Source organism: Sapajus apella, unplaced genomic scaffold, assembly GCF_009761245.1.
Source record: "Sapajus apella isolate SASKATOON/1434 unplaced genomic scaffold, GSC_monkey_1.0 scaffold21, whole genome shotgun sequence".
Lineage (NCBI taxonomy): Eukaryota > Metazoa > Chordata > Mammalia > Primates > Cebidae > Sapajus > Sapajus apella.
In genome coordinates this window covers 5,142,701-5,169,966 of record NW_022436961.1, presented here as the reverse complement: position 1 = coordinate 5,169,966, position 27,266 = coordinate 5,142,701, and the positions used below count along the sequence as shown (strand labels likewise).

The 27,266-nt window shown below is 44.6% G+C and overlaps 1 protein-coding gene across 9 annotated transcripts in view; it reads left to right on the top strand.

Annotated features, from left to right (window-relative positions):
- Positions 1-27,266, top strand: part of TACC1 (transforming acidic coiled-coil containing protein 1) — a 128,681-nt gene that overhangs the window by 2,330 nt on the left and 99,085 nt on the right. For 3 of the 9 annotated variants that reach the window (XM_032288159.1, XM_032288157.1, XM_032288155.1), the window contains exon 1: positions 26,645-26,800. The exons of 3 other annotated variants lie outside the window; for them this stretch is intronic. In XM_032288159.1, the coding sequence (XP_032144050.1) occupies positions 26,724-26,800 (77 nt within the window). In that variant the 5' untranslated portion in view covers positions 26,645-26,723. Of the gene's footprint in view, positions 1-26,644; positions 26,801-27,266 lie in introns of those variants that run through there. 3 more of the 9 variants (XM_032288160.1, XM_032288162.1, XM_032288167.1) reach the window with 3 other exon arrangements.

Sequence of the window (27,266 nt, the reverse complement as noted above, 5' to 3'; positions counted from 1 at the left end):
AGCCAGTGTGAGTCTGTGGCTGCCAGCTCACTACACTCTAAGCTCCATAAAGGCAGGATTCATGTCTGTCTGTTTTTTCTTTTTTTTTTTTAAATTCAGGGGTGGGCATTTTATTTTTGAAACTTTTTGCCTCCTAAATTTTCCTAATTTTTCTGCCTACATTTATACATATATATATATATATATATATACACACACATTTATATATATGAAATATATAAATAAATGTATATATATTTTTATTGCACTTTATCTTTTTTTTTTTTTTTTTGAGACAGGGTCTCAGTCTATTGCCCAAGTGGGAGTGCAGTGGCACAATCATGGCTCACTGCAGTCTCGACCACTTAGGCTCAGGGGATCCTCCTACCTCACCCTCCTGGGTAGCTGGGGCTGCAGGTGTACACCACCATACCCAGCAAATTTTTATATTTTTTTAGAGTTGGGGTTGTGCCATGTTGCCCAGGCTGGTCTCAAACTCCTAGGCTAAAGCCATCCTCCCACCTCAGCCTCCCGAAGTACTGGGATTACAGGCATGAGCCACTGCACCCAGCTGAGTTCATATCTATTACATACGTTTGTTTCTCTTAGAACATGGCTTCTGAACTTAGAAAAGTTGCGTGGCCACGCACAGTGTAGCTGGGCACGGTCTTGCGTGGCTCACGCCTGTAATCCCAGTACTTTGGGAAGCCGAGACCGGTGGATCACTTGAGGTCAGGAGTTTGAGACCAGCCTGGAAAATATGGTAGAACCCCATATCTACTAAAAATATAAAAATTAGCTGGGCGTGGTGGCAGGCACCTGTAATCCCAGCTACTCAGAGGCTGAGGCAGGAGAATTACTTGAACCCAGGGTGGTGGAGGTTGCAGTGAGCTGAGATCAGTGCACTCTAGCCACTGCACTCTAGTCTGGGCAACAAAGTAAGACTGTGTCAAAAAAAAAAAAAAAAGAAAGAAAGAGAGAAAGAAAGAAAGAAAAGAGAGAGAGAGAGAAAAGAAAAGAAAAGAAAAAAGAAAAGAAAAGAAAAGATCTTGTGATCTAAGGACATCCTTGCTCTTCGGAAAGGATGCAGGATGCAGGTCCCCTTTGTGAGTTCAACCGGGAGCCTGGGGCACCAGGAGCCTCCTCTTCCTACTTCCAACAAAGTAGCTCTATCCTTATCAGACTTTTATGTCAAGGCTCACAGTTAAAAGCATGCTTTTAAAACAATTTGTAGAACTGCTGACCTGCAACAAGCAGTGCTTTGCGTAGACTGAAAATGACTGTGTATGGAACGAACTTGATTGATGGAGGATTTCTAGCTTGCCCCTGTCTCGGTCCTTACTCGGTCCTTTCATCCACCTCCTTTAATGATCGCCTTCTGCCCTGGGGAACCCGCTGGAGGTGGGAGTGCCAACCAGGCTCAGCAAGTGAGCACGTCCATCTCAGGCACCTGACCTCCCATGCAGCGACAGACCAGGGGCAGAGCCCCAGAGAGCTAATATTACAACCCGGTCTCTCTCTGCAAGTCTTTTCTGAATTTGTCCTTCTAATTGGGCTTATGGTTATGAACTGCGTGATCAATAATGGTAACAGCTAATTATTGATCTTCCCTAACAATAACAGATTACTTATTGAACCAGGCACGGAGATAAGCACATTACACAGATGAGCTCATGGAACCCTCGCAAAGCCCTATTAGGAAGCTTTTGGCGCAACCCCCACTCTGCTGTGTGGAGTGGAAAGGAAGGCCCATTGAGTGACTGACTGGAGGGCGCCCACCATTTAGTGGTGAAGGTGGGACTGGGGCCCCTCCCGCTGAGTCTGAGCCACACTGCCTTGAATATTTTTGCAGCCCTGTTTAATAGAAGTAAGAGGGATGTTGCTGTGAGTGTGGCTCCTTTGTATTTTGTTGAAGAATGACCCTGAGAGTAGGCTGGGAGGAGCAGGGTCACAGGGCCGGGACGGAATGCTCTCTGGGAAGGAAGGCTGCTCCTGTGAGTAAGTGGAGTTAGGATTCTTGTCCAAACCACAACCCTGAGAAACATCACTTTTTCCCTAAGAGGTGGTATCGTTTTTGTTTGTTGGTTTTATTTTTTAGATACAGGGTCTGGAGTGCAGCGGCACAATCCTAGCTCACTGCAGCCTCGACCTCCTGGGCTCAAGTGATCCTCCTACCTGAGCCTTCCCAGGAGCTAGAACTACAGGCATGCACCACCACGCCTGGCTATTTTATTAAAAATTGTTTAATTTTTTGTAGAGATGGGGTCTCCCTATGTTGCCCAGGCTGGTCTTAAACTTCTGGGCTCGAGCAGTCCTCCTGCCTCAGCTGCCCAAAGTGCGAGGATTACAGGCATGAGCCACCGTGCCCTACCGAGGTGGTATCGTTCAATGGGAAAGTGCCAGGCTCTGTGGCCAAACTGCCTGGGTTCACATCTCAGCTCTGCCACATTTTTGCTTGGTCATCTTGGGCAAATTACACAAACCTGTGTGCCTTAGTTTCTTCAAAGTGATGATATCCTCTGGAGAAGGATAATAATAACAGTACCTATTTTGCAAAGATATCATGAAGTTAAAATGACTTAATCCACATGAAGCATTTAGAATTGCATCTGGCATGTAGTAAACACTCAATAAATATGTTATACATAAAAGAGGCTGTTGTGTTAACCAAAGGAAAAGTAGTTTAGGGGCAGCCTGGAAATAAGAAGTAACTGGTGCTTGAAACTATAAAATGGACACCAACAAATTCAATGTAATTTCAATCTGTGCTGGGGAGAGGATTGTGCTTGGACTCCAGCTAGGAAGGACCGTGAGAGACAGCCTAGGACCTTCAGGGAAGAGCTTAGCTGTTCTCCCAGACATAAAACTGAAAAACAAACAAAAACAAACAAACAAAAAGTTAGTCTTTAGGGTTGGCATTGCCAAATCATATTTTTGCATTAAATGAAGTAAGTGTAGGCCAGGCGTGGTGGCTCATGTCTGTAATTCCAGTACTTTGGGAGGCAGGTGAATCCCTTGAGGTCAGGAGTTTGAGACCAGCCTGGTCAACATGGTGAAATCCCGTCTCTACTAAAAATACAAAAATTAGCTGGGTGTGGTGGCGGGCGCCTGTAATCTCAGCTGCTCTAGAGGCTGAGGAAGGAGAATCACTTAAGCCCAGGAGGTGGAGGTTGCAGTGAGCCAGGATTGCACCATTGCACTCTGACCTGGGTGACAGAGCAAGACTCTGTCTCAAAACAACAACAACAACAACAAAAGAAAGTGAAAACAGTAGGAGCGTGATTTATTTACCTTTGTGGTTGTGGAAATGAGTACCGCCTCTGACCTAACGTTATATAAAGCAAACATGTTTTTTTCAATGAGTTAACGCCATTGGATGAGCCACTTGTATTTTTGGAAGGATAACTTTGGGATTTCAAACTGAGATGTGAAATTTAAGAGCTAAATGTATCTGATTAAAAAAAAAAAAAGAGATTATTACTTACAAAAGAATTCTGTGGCTTTTTCAAAGAACAAATTTGTGAGCTCAGCCTGAGTCTGGATTACATATAATGATCTTGAAGCTAGTTTGCCAACTTTGACTGGAAGTAAAAGTAGATGAGAAATAAATCAATGGCTGACATTGACTGAGCACTTACCAGGAGCCAGGCATTGTGCTAAATCCTTACTGTGCGTCACCTCATGTGTTTAATCCTCACGGCCGCCTGTCAGGTGAATACTATTATTATCCCCAGTTTGCAAATAAGGATAGCAAGGTTTAGAGAAGGAGATAATATGCACAAAAGCAGACAGCTGGGGAGCGCTGGAGTTGGCATGCTAATTTAGGACTATCTAATTTGGGTGCGGGTGCTTAAACCCGACATTATAGTTCTAGTAAATCTGATCATTTCCGACTTAAGCCATTTGTGTGTTTGAAGAGTATGCACACATAAGCTGACGGACGGAGCCATAACTCTTGCAGCATGGGCACAGTGCTAGTCTGGGCAAAACGCGCTTAGGCATTTTGGAGAGCAGAGTTTGAAAGATCCAGAGGGCACTGGGCAGGAGATGCATGGCATTAGTGCGTCTGAGCAAGGAAACGGTGCAGGCAGCTCCAGGTGTGGGTAAAATTGTCAAGCAAGTTGCCTTCTTCACCTTTCTCTGCACGCTCCCAGAGGCCTCCCCACTCATCCCAGGGCACTCAAGATATTGGGGACATCTTTTTCTTTTTTCCAGGGATCTCAGTCATGCTCTAACAAGACAGAGACGATCCCAGCTGTGGACTCCCACCAAGCCCCGCTCCGCAATAAATACCCTCTGTCTCTCATATCCAGAATTGATCCTCTTATTTATTTACTTATTTGGTCCATCAGAACCCCCTCTAACCAGCACTTGATGTTTAGGAAACTGCTCGAAAGTGATTAACAAATGAATTCGTACACTGGTGCGGCTCTCTTGGGGGAGCTTCTAGGCTTCAGTGCGATAGTGACTAGGGAAGATGTACTTAGGGCAGGGAGACTCCCAGAAACCCCTGGCCACATGCCACTGTGATTATCTGTCCCCTGGTGGGAAAGGCACTCTCCTTTCTAATGGTCTGAGGTCCGGACTGCAGGCTTTTGCCGTCTTCCTTTATAGAGAGGCTGCTTACCTGAATTTTCAGAACAATTCATAGCACCAGCTCAACATGGGCAGCGCCCGGCAGCAGTGGGAAGCGGATGTGATGCTCTTCCTGGGTGCCCAGAGCCCTCTCCCCTGTCCTTCCTTCCTTACCTCCAGGAAAGCCTCGAGGTTCTTAATTCACCGGACGACCTTAAAACACACACTGCCTAAATGTGGGCGTGTTTACAAGAAGAATCAAATTATTTTGCTGGAAACAAGAGGACAATGGAATTTAGGAATCAGCAGTTCTGGGAGAGTTTTTTAAAATGTTGGAATATGGATCCCCCTTAGACATCCCTGCCCCAAATAATGCACTGTAAACCATTCTCATTCATGGTCCATCTCATTGTGCAGGGTCCTAGTTTAATAAGTAAGGGGAATTGGGGAAAGGAAGGAAAAGCTGTTGCTCATCCCAGGCCACTAAAGATACTGGGGATGGCAGAGAGGGGAGAGCTTCCACACCTTCTCACTTTCAGTCTCCTAGAGGCAATGCAGATACCTTCTTTGGCCTCGGCTTTTTTTTTTTTTGAGTCTCACTCTTGTCACCCAGGCTGGAGTGCAGTGGTTCGATCTCAGCTCACTGCAACCTCCGCCTCACAGGTTCAAGCAATTCTGCCTCAGCCTCCCGAGTAGCTGGGATTACGGGAGCCTGCCACCACACATGGCTTATTTTTGTAGTTTTGGTAAAGATGGGGTTTCACCATGTTGGCCAGGCTGGTCTCGAACTTCTGACCTCAGGGATCCGCCCTCCTTGGCCTTTCAAAGTGCTGAGATTACAGGTGTGAGCCACAGTGCCCGGCCATCAGCCTGTATTTTTAAAAGGAGGTCCCAGACAGATACAAGCAGAAAGGAGGAGCAGAAAAAGCAAACACAACACAGAACACAATGCCCCACGGTGGCGGGGAGGGCTTGGCATGTTTATTGGTCAGCGAGGGACACTCCTGGCCCTTGGAACTTTCCACAGTTTTACTTTCTGGTTAATCATCACCATCTGCGTGGCTCCGGCAGCGAGGCTTTGCTTGGCCTGCCAGGCCTGGCAGTCGAGTTGCTGGCCAGCCTAAGGGCTGCACCAGCCGTAGCTGGCTGTGAGGCCCCCTCGAGCTTCCTGTGGGAACAAGCAGGGGTGCCTGTGGCCGGCTGACGCAGCCTGTCAGGGAGTGGCTTGCCCTATGCCTGTCTCTTGTCTCTCGCAGTTGGCTCTCCAGAGCCGGTCTGGTTTTCAGAGTCTCATGTTTCCTTTCCAGCACGCCTGTGTGTGCCGGCATACCACGTGAGAACACAGCCTGCTCTCTTCCTCGGAGTGGCTGGATTTCCAGCAGGCACTGCACGTGCTTGTTCAGATGCAAGGATACGTCATGGAAAAGGGAGGCCTGGATAGATGTATCTTAGTCCATACACAGTTGTCAGGACCTGAGGCACACATCCGCGGAGCCTGGGAAAAAGCACGAGACCTGCTTCTAGAATCATGAGCACCAGAGATGAAGTGGATCTTACTCTCTATTGGAAACCCTTCATTTCACAGCTTTGCAAAATGAGGCTCAGAGAGGTGGGGAGTTGGCCAGGGTCACAGAGCAAGGTCCAGGGGGTCCTTTTTTTTGAGACAGTCTTGCTCTGTCACCAGGCTAGAGTGTAGTAGCACAATCTCAGCTCACTGCAACCTCTGCCTCTATGGTTCAAGCGATTCTCCTGCCTCAGCCTCCTGAGTAGCTGGGACTACAGGCGCGTGCCACCACATCCAGCTGATTTTTGCATTTTTAGCAGAGACAAGGTTTCACCATGTTGGCCAGGCTGGTCTCGAACTCCTGACCTCAGGTGATCTGCCTGCCTTGGCCTCCCAAAGTGCTGGGATTATAGGCGTGAGCCACCGTGCCTGGCCGTCCTTCTATTTTTTGAAACCAAATTGATCATGTGGAGAGTCTTGAGAGAGAGCTAAAGTTACATTTGTTCTGGATTTTTCCATTTGGCCTTAGAAATCACTCCCCACCTTTTCCCACCCATACTGTGCCTGGGAGGCTGACCAGACTGGATCCCTTATATCTTCCAGGTAGGTTTAGCCGGGAGGGCACCTTCAGGTAGATTCAATGGGAGGGGAGCGTGCCATGGAATATTTAGTCCACTGCTTCCTTTCACACAGCTGCCGAGGGCTGGTGGTGTCCCCTGACTGAAGGCCACGATTCCTGTCAGCACCCGGCCCCCTGCACTCAGCTCTCTTCCCTGACCCTTCAGGCCTAATGCAGTCACAGCATCTCTCACACTGGGCAGCTGTCTCCTGTGCATAATAAAGGGGCCCTTTACAGAGGTCAGACCCTCCTCAGACCTTTGTAAGTGGTCCCTTTATTAAGCCCTCAAGTCAAAGTGTTACCTGCCGGGATCCTGACTGATAGGATGGATCCTGAGCCACCGGACAAGTGGCTTTGTTTATTAGCATAAAGGAGAAAATTGGTAGGAAAGGAAGATGTTCCTGAAATTTAGGAAGAGGGTGTGTTAGTTTCCTGTGGCTGCTCTAACGAATGACCACGAACTTGGTAGCGCAAAACAGAGCAAAACCAGAAATGCATTCTCTCCCACTTCTGGAGGTCAAAAGTCCAAAATCAGCATCCCTGGGGCCAGTAGGGGTTGACCAGGCGGTACTCCCTCCGGCGGACCAGATGATCCAGGAGATCATCTGGTCTTTGTCCCTTGCCTCTTTGGGTGTCTGGTGGCTGCCAGCATTCCTTGGCTTGTGGCCATATCCCTTTGATATTGACCTCCGTGCTGATATTGTGTGTATGAAATCTTCCTTTGCTTCTATTGTATAACGATGCTTAGGGTTGTATGTAAGGCCCACCCAGTTGATTCAGGATAGTCTCCCTCTCTCAGAAATCCTTAATTTTATCACATTAGCAAATATAGCAGGATATTTACACATTAGCAAATACAGTAAGATATTTACAAATAATATAACATTGTTCCAGATAAAATAACCTGGCTGGGCACTGTGGCTCATGCCTGTGCGGTAGCTCCCAGTGCTTTGGGAGGCTGAAGCAGGAGGATTGCTTGAGTCTAGGAGTTCGAGACTAGCGTGGGCAACACAGTGAGACCCCTGTCTCTACAAAAAAATAAAAACATTTAGCCAGGTGTGGTGGCACATGCCTGTAGTCCCAGCTAGTTGGGAGGCTGAGGTGAGAGGCTTGTCTGAGCTCAGGAGGTCAAGGCTGCAGTGAGCTATGATTGCACCACTGAGCTCCAGCCTGAGCAACAGAGTGCGACTCTGTCTCCAAAATAAATAAAAGAATAAGATAACGATAACCTTTACAGGTTCCAGGGATTAGGACCTAATAAATTTGAGGTCATTATTCAGCCTCCTGCAGAGGGTGAGAGAGGCACACCAGAGTTCCTTCAGTATCCCTCTAATGGCACACATTTATGGATATCCTTATGCTTGACAAAAGTAGAGAGCACTCTCTGTGGGGAGACATTTCTGAAGAATCTGTTCAGCTCCAAACTCTCTAATTTTCTTATCTTTGTGGCTGGCAGCCAGATATCATTGTGACTGTCCCATTCTGAAGCCAGCTGATTTGTCACCAGGCGAAGCACTCAGAGAAGACAAGGTAGTGGGCTGTGATGGGGACACAAACATTGTGGAAGGGCCCAGCATAAGGACATTTACGGTGCGGAAGTCATTTGACTCCAGGGTTGGATCCTAGAACACAAAAATTGGGAGGCCCTCAGGAACGACCTAGCTCTGTCACCTCCTTTACCAGGCGGGGAAAATGAGTCCGCGAGTGGGAATTTCCTTACCCACCGCTGGTCAGCGACGAGGCCCGGGCTAAAACAGAAGTCTTGGTACTCAATCTAAGGACTTCTTCACCATGCCTCCCTACCACACCTTCTCACCAGCTGGCCTCCTCCCCCGCAGTCTATGAGAATTCTTTGTAGGAGTTCTACCCCCAATAGTTTCAGTTACCGAAAGGCAGGGGAAGGTACTCGATGTCAAGTCTGTGAAGCAGCATGAAAGAGGAAACAACACTGGGGATGGTGGCTTCGCTCAGTGCCACTCACAGTGCCAATCCTCAACGAGATCAGGACACTGGGCTGGAGCAGAAAGCCACACGCAGCTTCCTTCATGGAGAAAGTCTTGCTGTGGGGGTCGGGCAGGGGAGCAGCAGTGCTTAGTGAGGCAGCTGGCTTACCTTCTGCCACAGGTTCCTTATCTCAGCACAGGCCAGTGTGATGGTCCCTGGCTGGAGAACACCAGGAAGAGCATTGCCTCACTGCTGCTTGAGCAAACCCACCCTGCAAATAAGGCATAGAGATAGAAGAATACACCACAGAAAACAACAGTCCCTCTGTCCAGATCCTACCTAGATGTTAGAGCTCAGATTGGGAGCCATTTTTTTTTTTTTTTTTGAGACAGAATTTCGCTTTTGTTGCCTAGACTGGAGTACAACGGTACATTCTTGGCTCACCGCAACTTCTGCCTCCCGGATTCAAGTGATTCTCTTGCCTCAGCTTCCTGAGTAGCTGGGATTACAAGCATGCGCCACCGCGCCCAACTAATTTTGTATTTTTAGTAGAGACGGGGTTTCTCCATGTTGGTCAGGCTGGTCTCGACCTCTCGACCTGAGGTATCTGCCCACCTTGACCTCCCAATGCACTGGGATTGCAGGTGTGAGCCACCACACCCAGCCTGGGTCCTTCTCCAGAGGACGGAAAGCAGGATTCAGTGGTAGCGCCTTCAGGCTGTGAGGCAGGAGAAACAAAGTCCCTGCCTGCCCCCTGGGGAGTGCCATAGCAAAGCCTGGCCCTTAGAGGAGTCACCTGTCAGGCAGCAGTGGCCAGGACTTTATTCTACTGCCTTGCCAGTCATTGTCTGGGGGCTGCCAGAGAACACTGATTTCAGCTCAAGAGAAGAGACAGACCCAGAAGGCACAGCTGGAGGCTCCCTGCTAACCATGTTGCTTGAAGCTGGGTTGCTAAGTCCTTTCTTGGAGTGAGATCTGAGTACTGTAACTCGAGGTCTGCCAGAAATAACTCTGAGGAGTCCAAGCAGGGGTTGGCTGACCACTGGTCAGGACTCTTGAGCAGAGGATTCCTCCATCAGGTGGGATTTGGGACCAGATGACCCCGTTGCCTGGCCGCCTTCAGCCTGCTTCAGTCCAGGTGATCCAGTCATTCCATTCCGCACATTCAGCCTACTGTGCTCAAGCTCTGCTTCCCTTCTTGCATTAATTATCTTATGCCCTGCTGTGTCCTAGAAGCAGGCTCAGAACACCTCCTTTTTCCCAGGGACCATTCCTGGAGGGGCAGAGAAGCCAGAAGACAAAGTCTAGGGCTGCCCACACCTTTTTTTTTTTTTTTTTTTTGAATTGGAGTCTCGCTCTGTCACTAAGGCTGGAGTACAGTGGCGTGATCTCAGTGCACTGCAACCTCTGCCTCCTTGAGTCAAGCAGTTCTCCTACCTCAACCTTGCGAGTAGCTGGGATTACAGACACACACCGTCATGCCCCGCTAATTTTGTATTTTTAGTACAGATGGGGTTTCACCATGCTGGCCAGGCTGGTCTCGAACTCCTGACCTCAGGTGATCAGCCGGCCTTGGCCGCCCACCTTTTTAGATCCCAAATCCCAAATGCTCAAGAAAGCAGTTACAGCATCCATAGCAATATAGATCAAGGAGTTGAACGTGCATAAAAGTTTGTGACTATGGACAAGAAAATGGAAATATTTCAAGCTAAGACTTCAAAAACCAAATCTTTGTCTGAAACGTCTCCTCCCTGTGGAACATGCAAAAAGCAAAACAACAGCACTCCCTACTGATCTGTGCATGTGCCACACCTGGCCAGGCACCGTCCTTCTAGTTCCTGCCATCTTAATTCTCATTCTTATGGGTGCTCCTGGATTTCTAGCTGCAGGCGTGGAGTCATTTTAGTGCAATTCTGATCTTTCTCTGCAGGAAAATGGAAAACTTTCAGACCTCCTGAAGAAAGCATGGCTCTGATGTTTTGTTCTGCCTGTGCTTATTCTTCCTGTATTAACCAGCTTAAGGTTAAAAGCCTGTTGTGTTTTGTTGTACCTTGGCAGCTCTCTCTGGCTTGCGAGTATCCTAAGGTCACTATGTGGCCTCTAAGGATAGTCTTGACTTCTAAGCCAAAAGAACCTTTTATTTTACTTTGTCTGTCTTCAGAGATTTCCTTTGAATGTTTGCTTCTGTTCTGCAGCATTTTCAGGCTGCATAGACCTTGATTGTTTTGCTCAGCCAGAGAACAGTAGCATTTTTCAAAATATTCGTGCTGCTTTTTTTTTTTTCTTGAGACGGAGTCACCCCCTGTCACCCAGGCTAGAGTGCAGTGGCATGATCTCTGCTCACTACAACCTCCACCTCCCAGATTCAAGCAATTCTCCTGCCTCCGCCTACCAAGTATGTAGGATTATAAGTGGCCACCACCATGCCAAGCTAATTTTTTTGCATTTTCAGTAGAGATGAGGTTTTACCATGTTGGCCAGGCTGGTCTCGAACTCCTGACCTCAGGTGATCCAGCTGCCTCTGGCTCCCAAAGTGCTGGGATTACAGGCATGAGCCACCATGCCTGGGTCATGCTGTTAGTTTTACACAGTGAACCATCCATACTGATTTTAATTTCAAAAGCTCACAAATTGAAGAGCGTCTTTGAACCCTGGCCCTCAGGATTCTGGCCAGTCTCCTTGTTTTTCTGTCTGCTTTGTCATTTCTCGGTGGAATGACTGAAGCCAGAACCTGCTGGGTTAGTGAATGCAAATAAAGTATTGGTGGATGAACTCTTCCTGCCCTGCCCTTCCAAGACTAGACTGTGGGATTGGAATCCACGATTCAATACCCAAACACTGCATCAGCTCAAGACTGCAAAATTAAATGAGACCCAAAAAATACAGAGTCAATATTCCAAGAAGACACTTGAGGTTACTGGGTTCAAGATGTTTAAATTATAGGTAGACTCTGTCTCTGCAGATACTGCCAGGGCATACAAAATGCCTGCTTAAAAAAAAAAAATCGATAAAAATGGCAGAAAGGGCACACTGTCCCTGAACCATTATGTAGGAAAAGAAATGACAAGTAAATAGAATACAAAACAAAACAAGTTTATAAAAACAAATGCTTTTATTCCTCTCCCTGAAAATACAGACTGAAGTTGTACACTTGGCAGCTGCGTCCACAGCAGGGACGCAGGGTCACGGGTCTGAATCACGAGTTCTCTTCTGGAAACCACCCACTTATTATAGGCGACAGTTGTATCACCTTGAAATGGAGGAACAAAGACTTTTTTTTTTTTTTTTTTTTGCCGGAATTCGGCTTGCTAGCACAAAGTGTTAGAAAACACCAGAGTGGCTAGTGGAGCTGTAGAGAAATTTTTGAGAATGAGCCTTAGGCAAAAGGTATTTGGCTGGAAACTTGTGCTGAAAACTTACCTTACAGTTAAGCATGTGACTCTCACCTGACTTAATTCTCTTCCCGTCCCAAGGGCTCCAAGGCCAGAGAAAGGTCCTGGTCTTGACTGCTGGTGTGTTGACTCTTCCAGGTACACTGAGATCAAACGCAAAGACAAACCATCAAAGATAATTCTTTTCTTTGACAGTGAATATACCTGGGATGGATTTTAAAGTAAACATTTTTATTTTCCAGTGAAAAATAACAGATATGTAATCTTTGTATTTGGATTAAGTGTGAAAGAAGGAAATTATCATTGAGGAAAAAACAAAGGACTGGGTGGGGGTGGTGAAAACTGCGTCCAGGTCCTGGCTTTGCTACTAACTATAACCCTGGGCAAGTCTTTACTTCTGCTGCATGGAATGTATTTACTTACTTCTTTTTTTGTTTTTTTGTTTTTGAGATGGAGTTTCACTCTGTCACCCAGGCTGGAGTGCAGTGGCAGGATCTTGGCTCACTGCAACCTCCAACTCCCTGGTTCAAGCTGTTCTCCTGCCCCAGCCTCCTGAGTAGCTGGGATTACAGGCACGTGCCACCACACCCAGCTAATTTTTGTATTTTTTTTAGCAGAGACGGGGTTTCACTATGTTGGCCAGGATGGTCTCAATCTCATGACCTTGTGATCTGCCTGCCTTGGCCTCCCAAAGTGCTGGGATTACAGGCGCCAGCCACTGCCTGTATTTTTTTGTACTTTTACTAGATTTTTGTATTTTTTGTATTTTTTTTACTAGATTTTGTATTTTTTACTAAACTGTAATTTTTGTATTTTTACTAGAGACAGGGTCTCACCATGTTGCCCAGGTTGGTCTTGAACTCCTGACCTCAAAAGATTCACTCCTTCCTTCTTTCCCTCCCTTTCCCCCTGACCGCAATAAAAAAAAAAAAAAAAAAAAAAAAGACTCACCCGCCTTGGCCTCCCAAAGTGCTAGGATTATAGGCGTGAGGCAGCGCATCCGGCCAACTTACTTCTTTACTTGCATGAATGAAAGAAGGTGGAACTAGAAGGCCTCTGAGGGCCTTTCCAGCTCTGTTCTGTGAGTCAGTTTCTTAGTTTTGATTTTTCATTGTTTAGGCAGTGCCAAAACAATAAAGTGAGGTGGGTTAGGGTTAAGGTATGGATTTGCAAGCAGTTCATCCTGAGGCTGGTAGCAGGCTCCAGAAAACTCTCACGTCATCCATCATTTTTGCAAAGATAAATTCAGAGTGAGACAGACATCAAGGTAGGCATTCAGTATTTATTTGTTGAATGAATGAATAACTCAGGCAGCCTTGAGGAGGAAGAGAAAGGAAACATTCTGCCCGAAGAAATACAAGAGGAAATGTATTTGGGACAGGGGATAGATTTGCTTGATAATAATGGCAGGGGGCTGGGGGGCACAGTTTTATAATTTCATCAGCAGGTGAACTTGAGGCCTGGGCAGTGTTAGAGTTAGGGCTAGTTTACATAGCACTCCTTATCCGTAGAGTGGAGTGAAATGATTGCTGGCAAGGCTGCTAAGAAGTACAGTTCTTCCAGGTAAGGTGGCCTGACTACAAGATAATGGGACTCTTTTTCTTCCCAATTTAATGAGTATTAATTAGCATTTGAGCTGGATGAGTCTTATAGAAACTCAAAATAATAGTGACTAAATGATATATACATTTATTTTTCTCTCACATAAAAGAAATCTGGGCCGGGCTTAGTGGCTTGTGCCTGTAGTCTCAGCTATTTGGGAGGCTAAGGCAAGAAGATCATTTGAGCCCAGGAGTTGGAGGTTACACCACAATGATTACACCACTGCACTCCAGCCTGGGTGACAGAGTGAGACCCTGTTAAAATAAAACAATAGTTCTGGGTGAGCAAGCTAGGGCAGGTTCAGAGCCCCCATGGTTTGAGGGATTCAGGCTTCTTCAACCTCAGCACATGGCTCGTTCTTCAAGATTAATTATGGCTGCATGACGGCTGGTCTGAAAGTAGTGAGCTATCTCAATTGATTGTTCACAGTCAGTTACAGATTAGATTCCTTGTTCTACTCTTTCCCCTCTTCTCACTACTGCACTTGACGGGTCTTGAAAAAATACATATGGCTATTTGAATTCGGCAACCCCATCAACATCACAGCCAGCAGGGAAAAGAAAAGACCAGTAAAGGGCTCACCTCCACATTCCTCATTCATGATACTTCCTGGAAGTTGAACTTGACACTTCTATTTTCTTTTTTTCTATATTTAGTAGAGACGGGGTTTCACCCTGTTGTCCAGGCTGGTTTCAAACTCCTGACCTCAGGTGATCCACCTGCCTCGGCCTCCCAGAGTGCTGAGATTACAGGCATGAGCCACTGTGCCCAGCCTGACACTTCTATTTCAATCCCATTGACTAGAACTTGGTTACATCGGCTGGGTGCAGTGGCTCATGCCTGTAATCCCAGCACTTTGGGAGGCCGAGGCAGGTGGATCACAAGGTCAGGAGTTCAAGACTAGCCTGACTAACATGGTGAAACCCCCCTCTCTACTAAAAACACAAAAATTAGCCAGGTGTGATGGCACACACCTGTAATCCCAGCTACTCAGGAGGCTGAGGCAGAAGAATGGCTTGAACTGTGAGGCAGAGGTTGCAGTGAGCCAAGATCGCACCATTGCACTCCAGACTGGGCAACAGAGCAAGACTCCATCTCAAAATAAACAAAAAACACAAAATTTAGTTACATGACCAAACCTAGGTGTAATGGAGACTGGGAAATGCAGCTTTTATTCATAATAGCTATGTGCCTAGCTATCAGGGTTGGGTTTTGTTTGTTTGTTTTACTTAGAGAGAAAGAAAGAACTGATATTAGGAAATAGTAGCTTCTGCTACTTTGAGATATTACAGACTTATTCCAACCACGTGATGATGTTCCCATTGCTCAATCCCTTCGGTCTGTATCCCTTAAAATTGCCATTAGGGCCCGTGGGAATTATTTTCAGTATTCTTTCATTTTGAAAGTAGTCCAAGGCCACTCAGGACAACTGTGATGAGTAATGGGGGTGATAAAACTGGATATGGCCGTAAGAATAATATACGAGCTTCTGCTTCTGGGTATTATAGATGATTCTGGGTATTGTGACTATTCCTGCAGAAAATAACTCTAAAATCTGGACATGGTACACAAAATGACTGCCTGAAGTAGCTGAAGGGGATGGAAGTGGATCCCCTCTGCTGTTGTATGTTGGCTTGGAGACCAGGAGATGACGAGTCAAATAAGCAAATCCTTCACCCTCAGGCTCTTAGCACCGGGCTGCACCTAGGCTATGCGTTCTGGGGAATGAGGCGATCAAGAATGCAGAAAATCAGTGAAGGAATCCAGTAAAGCAAGAGTCAAAGAGGGCATCTGCAGGCCAAATCTCTGATCAACCCCTGACCCACATACGCGCAAAATACACTCAAAGCAGCTCAGCTAAAGACAAAGGATCTAAACTCAGACTGGAGCTGCCTCCCCAGAAACAGCTTGCAATTCAGGCCCAGCAAGAAAATTACCTGCAAAACAAAGGAAAAACAGCACTCATCAGAGAAAAAGAACAGAATCTGGAATCTTCACAATTTAGCATTCATCATATCCAAGATTGAAACCCAAATTATGTGACATATTTAAAAAAACAGGAAAATGGAACATACTCTTAAGAGAAAAGTCAACCAGATCTGATAAGGAGATGAATAAGATGTTGAAACTTAAAAGGCAAGGGTTTTATTTCTCGTTTTCTGGTAGGTTTTTTTTCTTTGTTTTTGTTTTTGAGATGGAGTCTTGCTCTGTTGCCCAGGCTGGAGTGCAGTGACGCAGTCTCGGCTCACTGCAGCCTCCGCAGGTTCAAGCTATTCTCCTGCCTCAACCTCCCAAGTAGCTGGGACTACAGGCACACGCCACCATGCCCAGCTAATTTTTGTAGTTTTAGTAGAGACAGGGTTCACCGTATCAGTCATGCTGGTCTTGAACTCCTGATCTCAGGTGATCCACCCGCCTTGGCCTCCCAGAGTGCTGGGATTACAGGCGAAAGCCATCACGCCCAGACTTGTTTTCCGTTATTATTATTTTTTTTTTGAGACAAGGTCTCACTGTGTCACACAGGCTGGATTGAAGTGGTGCGATTGCAGCTTACTGCAGCCTTACACTCCTGGGCTCAAGCAATCCTCTTGCCTGAGCTCAGAGTGCTCAGCTAATTTTAAAATATTTTTTGTAGACATAGGGTCTTGCTATGTTGCCCAGGCTGGTCTTAAATTCCTGGCTTCAAGCAATCTTTCCACCTTGGCCTCCCAAACTGCTAGGATTACAGGTGCTAGGATTACAGCTCTCATGCCTAGTCGGCAAGGGTTTTAAAGTGTTATATTATTTCATAGTTTTAAGAAGTTTTATAGCTATCTACAATAAAGTTTAGAAATTAAGAAACAAAAAGCTTGTTTTTGATGAATCAAAATCTCAGCTCAGAAATGGGACATTTCATCAGAGAAACAGATACAATAAGGAAGAGCCAAGCCAGGCGCGGTGGCTCACGCCTGTAATCCCAGCTCTTTGGGAGGCTGAGGTGGGCGGATCAGCTGAGGTCAGGAGTTCGAGACCAGCCTGACCAATATGGTGAAACCCCATCTTAAAAAAAAAAAAAAAAAGAAGAGCCAAATGGAAAGCCGCCTTTTTTGGTTGCTCTCTTTCTGCTTTCAAAGTTTGTATCAGTTTGACAGAGATGTGCCTTGGAGTGGACTTCACATTTATTCTATTTGGTGTTTGTCTAATATCTTGCATCTGCAGATCTCTTACTTTTATTACAGCTGGGAAGTGTTTGGTTATCATTTCTTTAAATATTTTTTCTACTTGATTTTCTTCTCTCCTTCTGAGATTTCAATTACATGTATGTGTATTGTTTACCATTGAACAAGTCTCTGAGATATTGTTCATTATGTTTTAAATCTTTTTCCTCTCTGTTACTCATTATGAGTAATTTCGATTGATCTACCTGAACATTTACTCTTCCCTTTAACATGTCCACTTGGCTGTTAACTCCATCAGGTAAATTTTCTATTTAAGAAATCATACTTGTCAGCTGTAGAATTTACATAAAGAAGAACATTATCAACTGTAAATGGGCTGTGAAAAGTTAAGGTTGAATTTTGTAATTTACAAATCAACTATTAAACATAATGCAGAATAGCTAGAAAGCATCAGGAAAATTAAAATAGAATACATCTTAAAATATTAAATAATTTTTAAAGGCAGGAATTAAGAAATGAAGAAACAAATGTCAGAGGAGACAAACAGAAAACAAAATAAAACAAAAATGATAGACTCATACCCAACCATTTCAAGAATTACATTAAATATTTATGAGCTAAACACTCCAGTTAAAAGATAGAGATTAATAATTGTTTTTAAATGAATATAAAAACAAGTATCACATCTCACCAAAGAAGATACACAGATGCCAAAAACATTCAAAAGATATTTAATAGTATATGTTATTAGGTAATTACAAACTAAAACAACAATGAGATACCACTACACGTCTACTAGAATAGCCAAAATTCAAAATGCTAACACCACCGAATGCTGGTAAGGATGCTGAAAAACAAGATCTGTCATTCATTGTTGATGGGAATGCAAAATGATTTGGCGACTTTGAAAGACAGCTTCGACAGTTTCTTGCAAAACTAAACATACTTTTACCATATGATTCAACAATCTTCAGCTGGGTATTTACCCAAATGAGCTGAAAACTTATGTCCACACAAAACCCTGCACATGGATGTTTATATCAGCTTTATTCGTAATTGTCAAAAGCTGGAAGTAATCAAGATGTCCTTCAGTGGGCAAATGGATAAACTGTTATACATCCAGACAATGGAATATTATTGAGTGTTAAAAAGAAATTAACTGTCAAGCCATGAAGACATGGAGAAATGTTAAATTCATATTACCTAAGTGAAAAAAAGCCAATTTGAAAGGGCTGTGTACTGGATGGGTCTAACTATGTGACATTCTGGAAAAGGCAAAACTATGAAGACGATAAAAAGATCAGTAGTTGCCAAGGGTTGGGTGGAGGGAGGGATGAATAGATGGAACATAGAAGATTTTTAAAGGAGTGAAACTATTCTATTTGATACTGTCATGTACATAAATATATTAGACATTCGTGAAAACTCATACAACGTATAATACCAAGAGCAAAGTCTAAACTATGGACTTTAGATAATAATGATACATCAGTGTAGGTTCATTAATTGTGACAAATGTACCACTCTGGTGTGGGATGTTGATAGTGGGGAGGCCGTATGTATAGGCTTAGGGGGTGTGTGGGAACTCTTTGTACTTTCATCTCAGTTTAGCTGTGAATCTAAAACTGCTCTAAAAAAAATTCCATTTTTAAAAAACCTAAATATAAACTATGTAGAAAGACATACTTTAAATATAAAGACAGAAGGAAACCAAATATAGATGGATAGAAAAAGATATATCATGTAAATAGTAAGCACAAGAAAGCTGGAGTGGCTACATTAGTATCAAATAAAAATAGATTTCTAAAAAAAATAGATAAAGAAGGGCAGTTAAGAAGGATAAAAGGAATAGTTGATCAAGATGACATAAAAATTACAAATTTGTCTGTGCCTGTAATAGCCTCAAATTACATAAGGCAAAACCTGATAGAATGAAAGGAAGAAATAGGCAATTAAAATTGGAAATTTTAGTGTCTCTCAGAATGATAGAGTAGCCAATAAAAAACCCACAAAGACAGAAAATCTGAACGTTATCAATCACTTTGACCTCATTCATATTTTTAGAACACTTCATTCAACAACAGCAAAATGCATATTCTTTTCAACTGCACATGGCATTCTTACCAAGATAGACCATATTCTGGACCATAAAAAAGTTTTAATAAATATTAAAAAGGTTGAAATCAAATAGCTTGTTCTCTGACCATAATGAAATTAAATTAGAAACCAAGAACATTAAGATAACTAGGAAAACCCCAAACATTTGGAAACTTAAACAAAACACTTCTAAATATTTGTTGAGCTGAAGACTGAATCACAAAGAGAGATTGAAAATATTTTGCACTGATGATAATACAAATACATGCATCAAAATTTGTGCAGTGTTGCTAATATAGCACTTAGAGGGAAATTCATAGTTTTGAAAGCCTGTAAGAAAGGAGGAAAGGTCTTAAATCAATGATCTTAATTTTCACCATTAACATATAGACAAAAAGAGCAAATTAAACTCAAAGCAAGAAAAGGGAAAGAAATAATAAAGATAATAACAGAAATCAATGAATTAGAGAACAGAAAAAAAAAAAAAAACCAGATAAAAAATCATTAAAACCAAAAAGTGATCCTTTGAAAAAACAAATAAAATTGATAAATCTCAAGCCTGACTGGCAAAGAAAAAAAATGAACAATATCAAGAATAAAAGAAGGGATGTTATTACTTTGGATATTAAAAGAATAACAATTCTCTATTGTTATGAACAACTTTATGACATTAAATGTGTCACAGATGAAATGGACACATTCTGGGAAAGACATAAATTAAAATTTGATCAAAGATGAAATAGAAAGCTTGAACAGCCCTGTGTCAATTAAAGATACTGAATTTATACTTAAAAACTTTCTGACAGAATTCTGGGTTCAGATATTTTATTGGTGAATTCTAGCAAACATTTATGAAAAAAATAATACCAGTCCTACAAAAACTGTTTAAGAAAATAAAGGAGGAATCATGATTTTATGATGCCAGTATTATTCTAATTCTACAGCCAGATGAAGAAATCTTAAGAAAAAAACTACAGTCCAATATCCCTCATGACTAAAAATGCAAAAATCCTCAATAAAATATTAGCAAACCAGAGCCAGCAGCATATAAAACAGGTTATAGACTGTGACCAAGTGGCAATGCAAAGTTGTTTTAACAGCTGACAGTTAATCAATGTAATCCAACAAATTAATTGAATAAAGACAAAAACACAGACACAGTGGTACAATTTGGCTAACATAGCACTTAGAGGGAAATTTATAGTTTTGAACGCCTATAAGAAGCCAGTAAAAGGTCTTGTAGTCCTAGCTACTTGGGAGGCTGAGGCAGGAGAATCACTGGAGACCAGGAGTTCAAGGCTGTAGTGAACTATCATTGCACCTGTGAATAGCCACTGCACTCCAGCCTGGTCAACATAGCAAGATCCTGTCTTTTAAAGGAAAAAAAGGAAGAAGGTGGAAACAATATAATAAGTTCAATAGGTGCCGCAATAGCATTTGTCAAAATTCAATACCTTTTTTTTTTTTTTTTTGAGACGGAGTTTCACTCATGTTACCCAGGCTGGAGTGCAATGGCGCGATCTCGGCTCACTGCAACCTCCGCCTCCTGGGTTCAGGCAATTCTCCTGCCTCAGCCTCCTGAGTAGCTGGGATTACAGGCACGCACCACCTTGCCCAGCTAATTTTTTGTATTTTTAGTAGATATGGGGTTTCACCATGTTGACCAGGATGGTCTCGATCTCTTGACCTCGTGATCCACCCGCCTCAGCCTTCCAAAGTGCTGGGATTACAGGCTTGAGCCACCGCGCCCGGCCCTTAATACCATTTTATCATTAAAAAACACTTTCAGCAAATTAGGAATAAATTAAAACTTCTTCATCCTGATTAAGGGCATCTACAAAATCTGTCAGCTAATATCCTGTAGTGCCTAGTCAGTGCAACAAAGCAAGTGAAAAATAAGGTATACATGTTAGAAAGGAATAAGTAAAATTGTCCTTATGTACAAATGACATTATATAGAAAACCCTAAGAAACCCACAAAAAAGCTATTAGAGGTAATAAGTAAATTTAGCAAGGTTGCAGGATGCAATATACAAAAATCAATTCTATCTCACATACTAGCAACTAACATTTAGAAAGTTAAATTATAAGACACTTTGTTTACAATGGCATAAAATACTTAGCAAAAGACATATATGACCCATAGGCTGAAAACTACAAAATATGACAGAAAATTAAAGAAGATCTACATAAATGAAGAGCTATACCATGTTCATGGATTGAAAGTCTCCGTATTGTTAAGCTAGCAATCCTTTTTGAATTATTCAATAAATTCAATTCAATTCACATGAAAATCCTAACAGTTTTTTTTGAAAAAAATTTACAAAAGCATTTTAAATTTTATATGAAAAGTCAAAGGACCCAGAATAGCCACATCATTTTGAAAGAAGAGAATGATACTGGAATACATAAACTACCTGAGTTCAAGAACAACATGACTCTGAAGGAATGAACCAGTTTTATTTTTTGATCTATAAATTGGCATTTAAATAGTTTCCAAATGAGGAGAGATGGGTAGCTCTGACATAAGCATGTGACTTCCCAATGTGGCTAGTTTGAAGGGTAATTCTCCTTTGGCATGATTGCTAGGGGAAAAAAAAAATCCATGTTGAACATAATGTTTGTAATCAAGACAACGGGATTTAAATATTGGATATGTCATTTAGCGCTCTAAAACTGACTTTCTTGATCTTAAAATGAGATGTGCAGTGTAAGGATTAAGGCAATAAAGTATAGAGGCTAAGCCCTGTGCTATAGTGCTGGAGCTATCTTACCTGGGTTGGAATCTGGCTTTGTCATTTTCTAGCTATGTGGCCTTGGGTATGTTTAACCTTACTATGCTTCATCTTGCTCATTGGTACAGGTACTGCTTGTTTTATTGCATTTCACTTTATTGCACTTCGCATATGTTGCATTTCTTACAAATTGAAAGTTTTTGACAACCTTGTGTTGGATAAGTCTGCTGGTGCCATTTTTCTAACAGCATGTACTCACGCCATGTCTCTGTGTCAGCATTTTTTTTTAGCAATAAAGAAGTATTTTTAAAATCAAGAAATGTACATTTTTGTAGACATAATGCTATTGCACACTTAATAGACTATCATATAGTGTAAACATAGCTTTTATATGCACCAAGAAACCAAAAATTTTGTGTGATTCACTATATTGCAATATCCACTTTATTGCAGTGGTCTGTAATGGAACCTGCAATATTTCTGAAGTATGACTGCAAACTGAGAATACTAAAAGTACCTAGCTATAGGATTGTGGCGAACAGTAAATGAGTTAATAAATCTAAAGCATTTATAACAGAATACGGCACATAAAAAGTGCTCCATAAGTATTACCCACTGTTATTTTTTTTCCCCAGTGCTATGAGGCCTGAATGCGGTTACTTTTGTTAACCACCAAGCCTGGTCCCTGCTATCCAACAAATGTTAGTGCCCATCCCTCTGCAGAGCATAAGCAGCATTCTGGAGATAGAGTTTGACACTGAAGGATGTATTTTGCAATCTTATAGACAATCTTGAGTTTCAACAGCTTAAATTTTCTTCCCTTGCTATTTTTCCAATGTTTAAAAAATACCTTCTTGGCCGGGCACAGTGGCTCACACCTGTAATCCCAGCACTTTGGGAGGCCAAGGCGGGTGGAATAGCTGAGGTCAGGAGTTCGAGACCAGCCTGGCCAATGTGGTGAAACCCCATCTCTACTAAAAATACAAAAATTAGCCGGGCATGGTGGTGGGCACCTGTACTCCCAGGTACTTGGGAGTCTGAAGCAGGAGAATCACTTGAACCCGGGAGATGGAGGTTGTAGTGAGCCGAGCTCGCACTGCACTCCAGCCTGGGCAACAGAGTGAGACCCAGTCTCAAAACAAAACAAAACAAAACAAAACTACCTTATTGACCGAATTGTAATGCACAAATGGAAGCCATAACCATGGGCATCAAACTCTACCCTGCCTGGACTCTATCACAGGCCATGTGTCCAGCTGGTCATGTATTCAGAAGCTCACTGACTCAGAGACTAAAACATAAGGGCTGCCTCCCTCCCTCTCTTTTCCTTCTCCTCCTCCTCCTTCTTGTGTCACAGTTGGGCGTAAATTACAGGGCACCAAAAAATGAAGGCTTTATTCTGTTTATGTTCTGCATCAAATGCAATACCAAGTAGTGTCCACCTAGGATCCTCCTGCTGTCTGCTTGAAGGAAAACTCCTCAGTTCTGTGAACGGTTCTGAGCCCCAGAATTGGCATTATGAAATTTCTCGTCGTTGGGGACAGACAACAGCCTGGTTGCCCATAACTTACAGCTGGCCTCTGAGTGTACCATTTTGGAACCACACCAAGGGAGAGAACGTGTTTCCATTTCTTTAATAACCTTCATCAGAGCAGAAATTGTGATTGCATAATAACAATTCAGTATCATCACTGGGGATGCTGAAATGTTTTGTTTTGTTTTTTGGAGACAGAGCCTTGCTGTGTTGCCCAGGCTGCAGTGCAGTGGTGTGATCACAGCTCATTGCCACTTCGATTTCTTGGGCTCAAGTGATCCTCCTGCCTCATCCTCCTAATTGTGACTGCAGGTGAGCCCCACCAGGCTGAATCAATTTATTTTTTATTTTTGGTAGAGACGAGGGACTCACTATGTTGCCCAGGCTAGTCTCGAACTTCTAGGCTCAAAAGATCCTCCCTGCTTGGCCTACCAAAGTGCTGGGATTACAGGTGTGAGCCACCATGTCCAGCCTTTTGTTTTTAACTGAAATATAAAAAGCAAGAAAGAGTTTAAACCCAGGGACATTAATCAGAGGAACTGCAGACATCCCACAGTCTATGCCTTTCTTGGAGATCTGCAGCCAGGCTCTGGGATGGAGAAACATATCTTGGTTCTGCTTCCCTGAAAAGGGCAAAGCTGTATGCTGTGCAGTAAGCGGTGTCTGGGTATCTCTGGTCTGTCTTGGACATTTTTTCCTGTAAATCCCTAATAAGTTTACTTCCCAAAGACAACACTCCCCTTCACTGTGTTCACCCGGCCTGGCCCAAAGCCCCAGCTGCCATGCCAGTCAGGGCCGCAAACCCAATAAGCAACATAAAGCCAAACCAGTCAACACTCAAGCATCTTTGCAGAGATGCCCTTCGGGTCCCAGATGTTTAATCTTTAGCGTTGTCTCACAGAGTTCCTGTTTCTCTTGTCTCAATTTCTCTGCAACACAAGAGCGTGTGGGCTTCACTTTTTTTCCCTCCCCTCCCCACCCCTCCCCTCCTCTCTCCTCCCCTTCTCTTCCCTTCCTTTCCTCTATCCTTCTCTCCTTCTCTCTTTCTTTCAGCAGAGTCTCACTTTGTTGCCCAGGGTGGAGTCCAGTGGTGCAATCTCAGTTCACTATAACCTCTGCTTCCCGGGTTCAAACAATTCTCATGTCTCAGCTTCCCGAATAGCTGGGATTATAGGCACACATCACCACGCTCAGCTAATTTATTTTTTTCTTTCTTTATTTTTTTTTTTAAGTAGAGATGGAGTTTCGCCATGTTGGCCAGGCTGGTCTCAAACTCCTGACCCCAAGTGCTGCCCACCTTAGCCTCCCAAAGTGCTGGGATTACAGGTGTAAGCCACCGCACCCGGCCTTTTTCCTTTACTTTCAACCATGTTAGTGGTGCCACCCTGTGCCTTTCTGCACTGACAGTAGCAAAATTCCTCTCGGCAGCCCGTCTTGTCTTCCAGAGAAGGAAAACATTCCCATTTCCACCCTCCTCTCCTGCCTCTCCCCCTCCTGTCTTCCGTGGGAATGACTAACTGAGAATAAAGACCTTTCTCACTAGGAGAGGCTGAGTGTTCCTCTGAAGGGAACCGCAGATCTGACAGGGTCATGTTTGCCTTCTCAATGACACTTCAATCACATTGCCATAGTGTTCCAAACAGACTGTGGGAAGAATTTGAACTTCAAAGAAAAATTGTCTCAGGAGTTCAAGGCTGCAGCGAGCTAAGATCACGCCCCTGCACTCTATCTAGTCTGGGTAACAGCAAGACCCTGTATCTAAACAATAATCCGCCAAGAGTCAACTTTTCTTTAGTTATTTGAAATTCCTCATGCAAAAATCTGAATTCCAGTCTCACTCTACTTTTACTAATTGATTATTTTTCCACTTCAAAATACTCTGTTTATGTCTACCATGTGTCAACATCCTGGACCCTGGGAACTTTCTGGGTAAGTAGACTGAAGGTGATTTATAAACAGATAGTCAAAATCTGATACATAAAAGAGAAACTGTTATAAATATAAATCTCTAATATGCATTTTCTGATTCTTTCTGGAACAACTAAAATGTAGTCACATATATCTTTATTCCCCTATAGCTTCAAGAATGAAGTTAATGTACACAATTCTGTGTGCTTCCTCACTGACTCATTCATTCATTAGGTAAATGGTTATTGTGTATAAACCATGAGCCAGGCACTGTGCTGGGCACTAAGCTAGAACACAGAGATAAGAAGCATTCCTGGCTGGGCGCGGTAGCTCACATCTGTAATTCTAGCGCTTTGAGAGGCCAAAGCAGGAGGATCACTTGAGGCTAGGAGTTTGAGACCAACCTGGGCAACATAGTGAGACACTGTCTCTAAAAAAGAAAAAAAAAAAAAAAATGGGTGTGGTGGCAGGCACCTGGGGTCCCAGCTGCTAAGAAGGCTGAGGCAGGAGGGCTGCCTGAGTCCAGGAATTCAAGGTTGCAGTGAGCTATGATCACATCACTGCACTCCAGCCTGGGCAACAGAAAGAGACACGGCCTTTCAAAACAACAGTGTTCCTGCCTTTAAAGAACTTATATTCTAGTGAAAGACAAGTAAAGAGATCATTATTATTATTTTTTTTTGAGATGGAGTTTCACTCTTATTGCCCAGGCTGGAGTGCAGTGGCGCCATCTCGTAGCACTTTGGGAGGCCTAGGCGGGTGGATTACCTGAGGTCAGGAGTTCGAGACCAGCCTAACGTGGTGAGGCGGGAATGGTGAGGAAGGGCATGAGATGCTGAAACGGGAGTTGCTAGGTGTAGCTGAGTCACAGATGAGATGATAGGGATAGGTGTGTGTGTGTTTGTTTTTTCCTTCCGACGGAGTTTGGAGGAAAACTCATTGCTTGGTTGTCAGAGCCTAAAGGGATATTAAGAGCTAAAGATCAACATACTCCCTTATTTTATAGACAAAGGAAACAAGATTCAGAGAGGGTGAAATAACTCGTTTCAAGTTATTCAGCTAGTTGGAAGCAAAACCAGAATGCATCCAGTGTTCTGTGCAACGTAGTCCAGGCCTCCCTCCCGTCCCAGGAGGCAGAAGCGGTTTGGGGAAGAGGCCACGCCCCTTGCAGGGCCGCCGGGGTCCCCCGACCCTGGCACACACCGCCCCCTCCTGCTGCTTCTCTGAACAGCTGCTCCCGGGGCCTCTTCCCGCCGCTTCCCTTCCAGTCCCGGACCCAGCCTGGGGCGGAGAGGGCGACGTCCGTGGTGCAAGGGACCAGGGGCACCCGCAGGCCTGGCGCCCTCCACCTGCTGCCCCTTTTCTCCGAGAGATTCCCTTGCCGGGCGAGGAGGCGCCGCTGCCCGGGCTCCTCGCAGCCCCGCGCGCCCCGGGCGCTCCCCAGCTCCAGGCGGCGGCCCCCGCGAGGCCCTGCAACCCGCGGAGAAGTTGGCGACGTCTGAAGCCACCTCCTTCCCCGTCTTTCCCAGCGACGGGGACCCTACGGCCGGGCGCCCCACCCCGCCCACCCTCGCCCCACCCTTCCTCCCGCCCCGCTGCCTCCCCGCCCAGGGTCGGGGCAGAGCCGCCCGCCGCCCAGCACCGGCGGGTGCAGCCAGGGTGCCAAGTTCCGCGCCATGGGAGGCTCCCACTCTCAGACCCCGAGGGGCCGAGAACCCGCCGGGGAGAGGTCCCCGAGACCCACGGAGACCGCGTGAGTCCCAGAGCCCCGTCCGGGGGCCGCCTTTGGGGGTTTGCGTGCCAGCCCGGGATGGAGCGCGCCGGGCCGGTCCCAGAAAGGCTGGGAAGGTGGAGTACCCGCTCAGGGCTGCGGGACATGAGCGCTCCGGTTTGGCCTGCGGGGCCCCGGGGACGTCCGGCTGGGAGAGACCCCCCAGTACGCCACCGCGAACGGACTGCGTCCCGGCGGGACTGTGGTTCTGCTCCCGGCGAGATAAGGGGACCCCGAGTTTTTCTGGCCTCGTCCAAGCAGAAAACGCACGTGTCCTAAAGAGCTCTGAAACGTTCAAAAGAGTTATTTGCAGGGAGATGAAACCATGAGAGAGGCCCTCGAGTCTCTAAACGCAGCTCATGTTGGCCCTCGGGGTCCAGGAATTTTGACGCCGTCCTTGCTGCTTGCAAGAACTCCCTCTCTTGTTTGCTCCAAGGGCTTCATGATG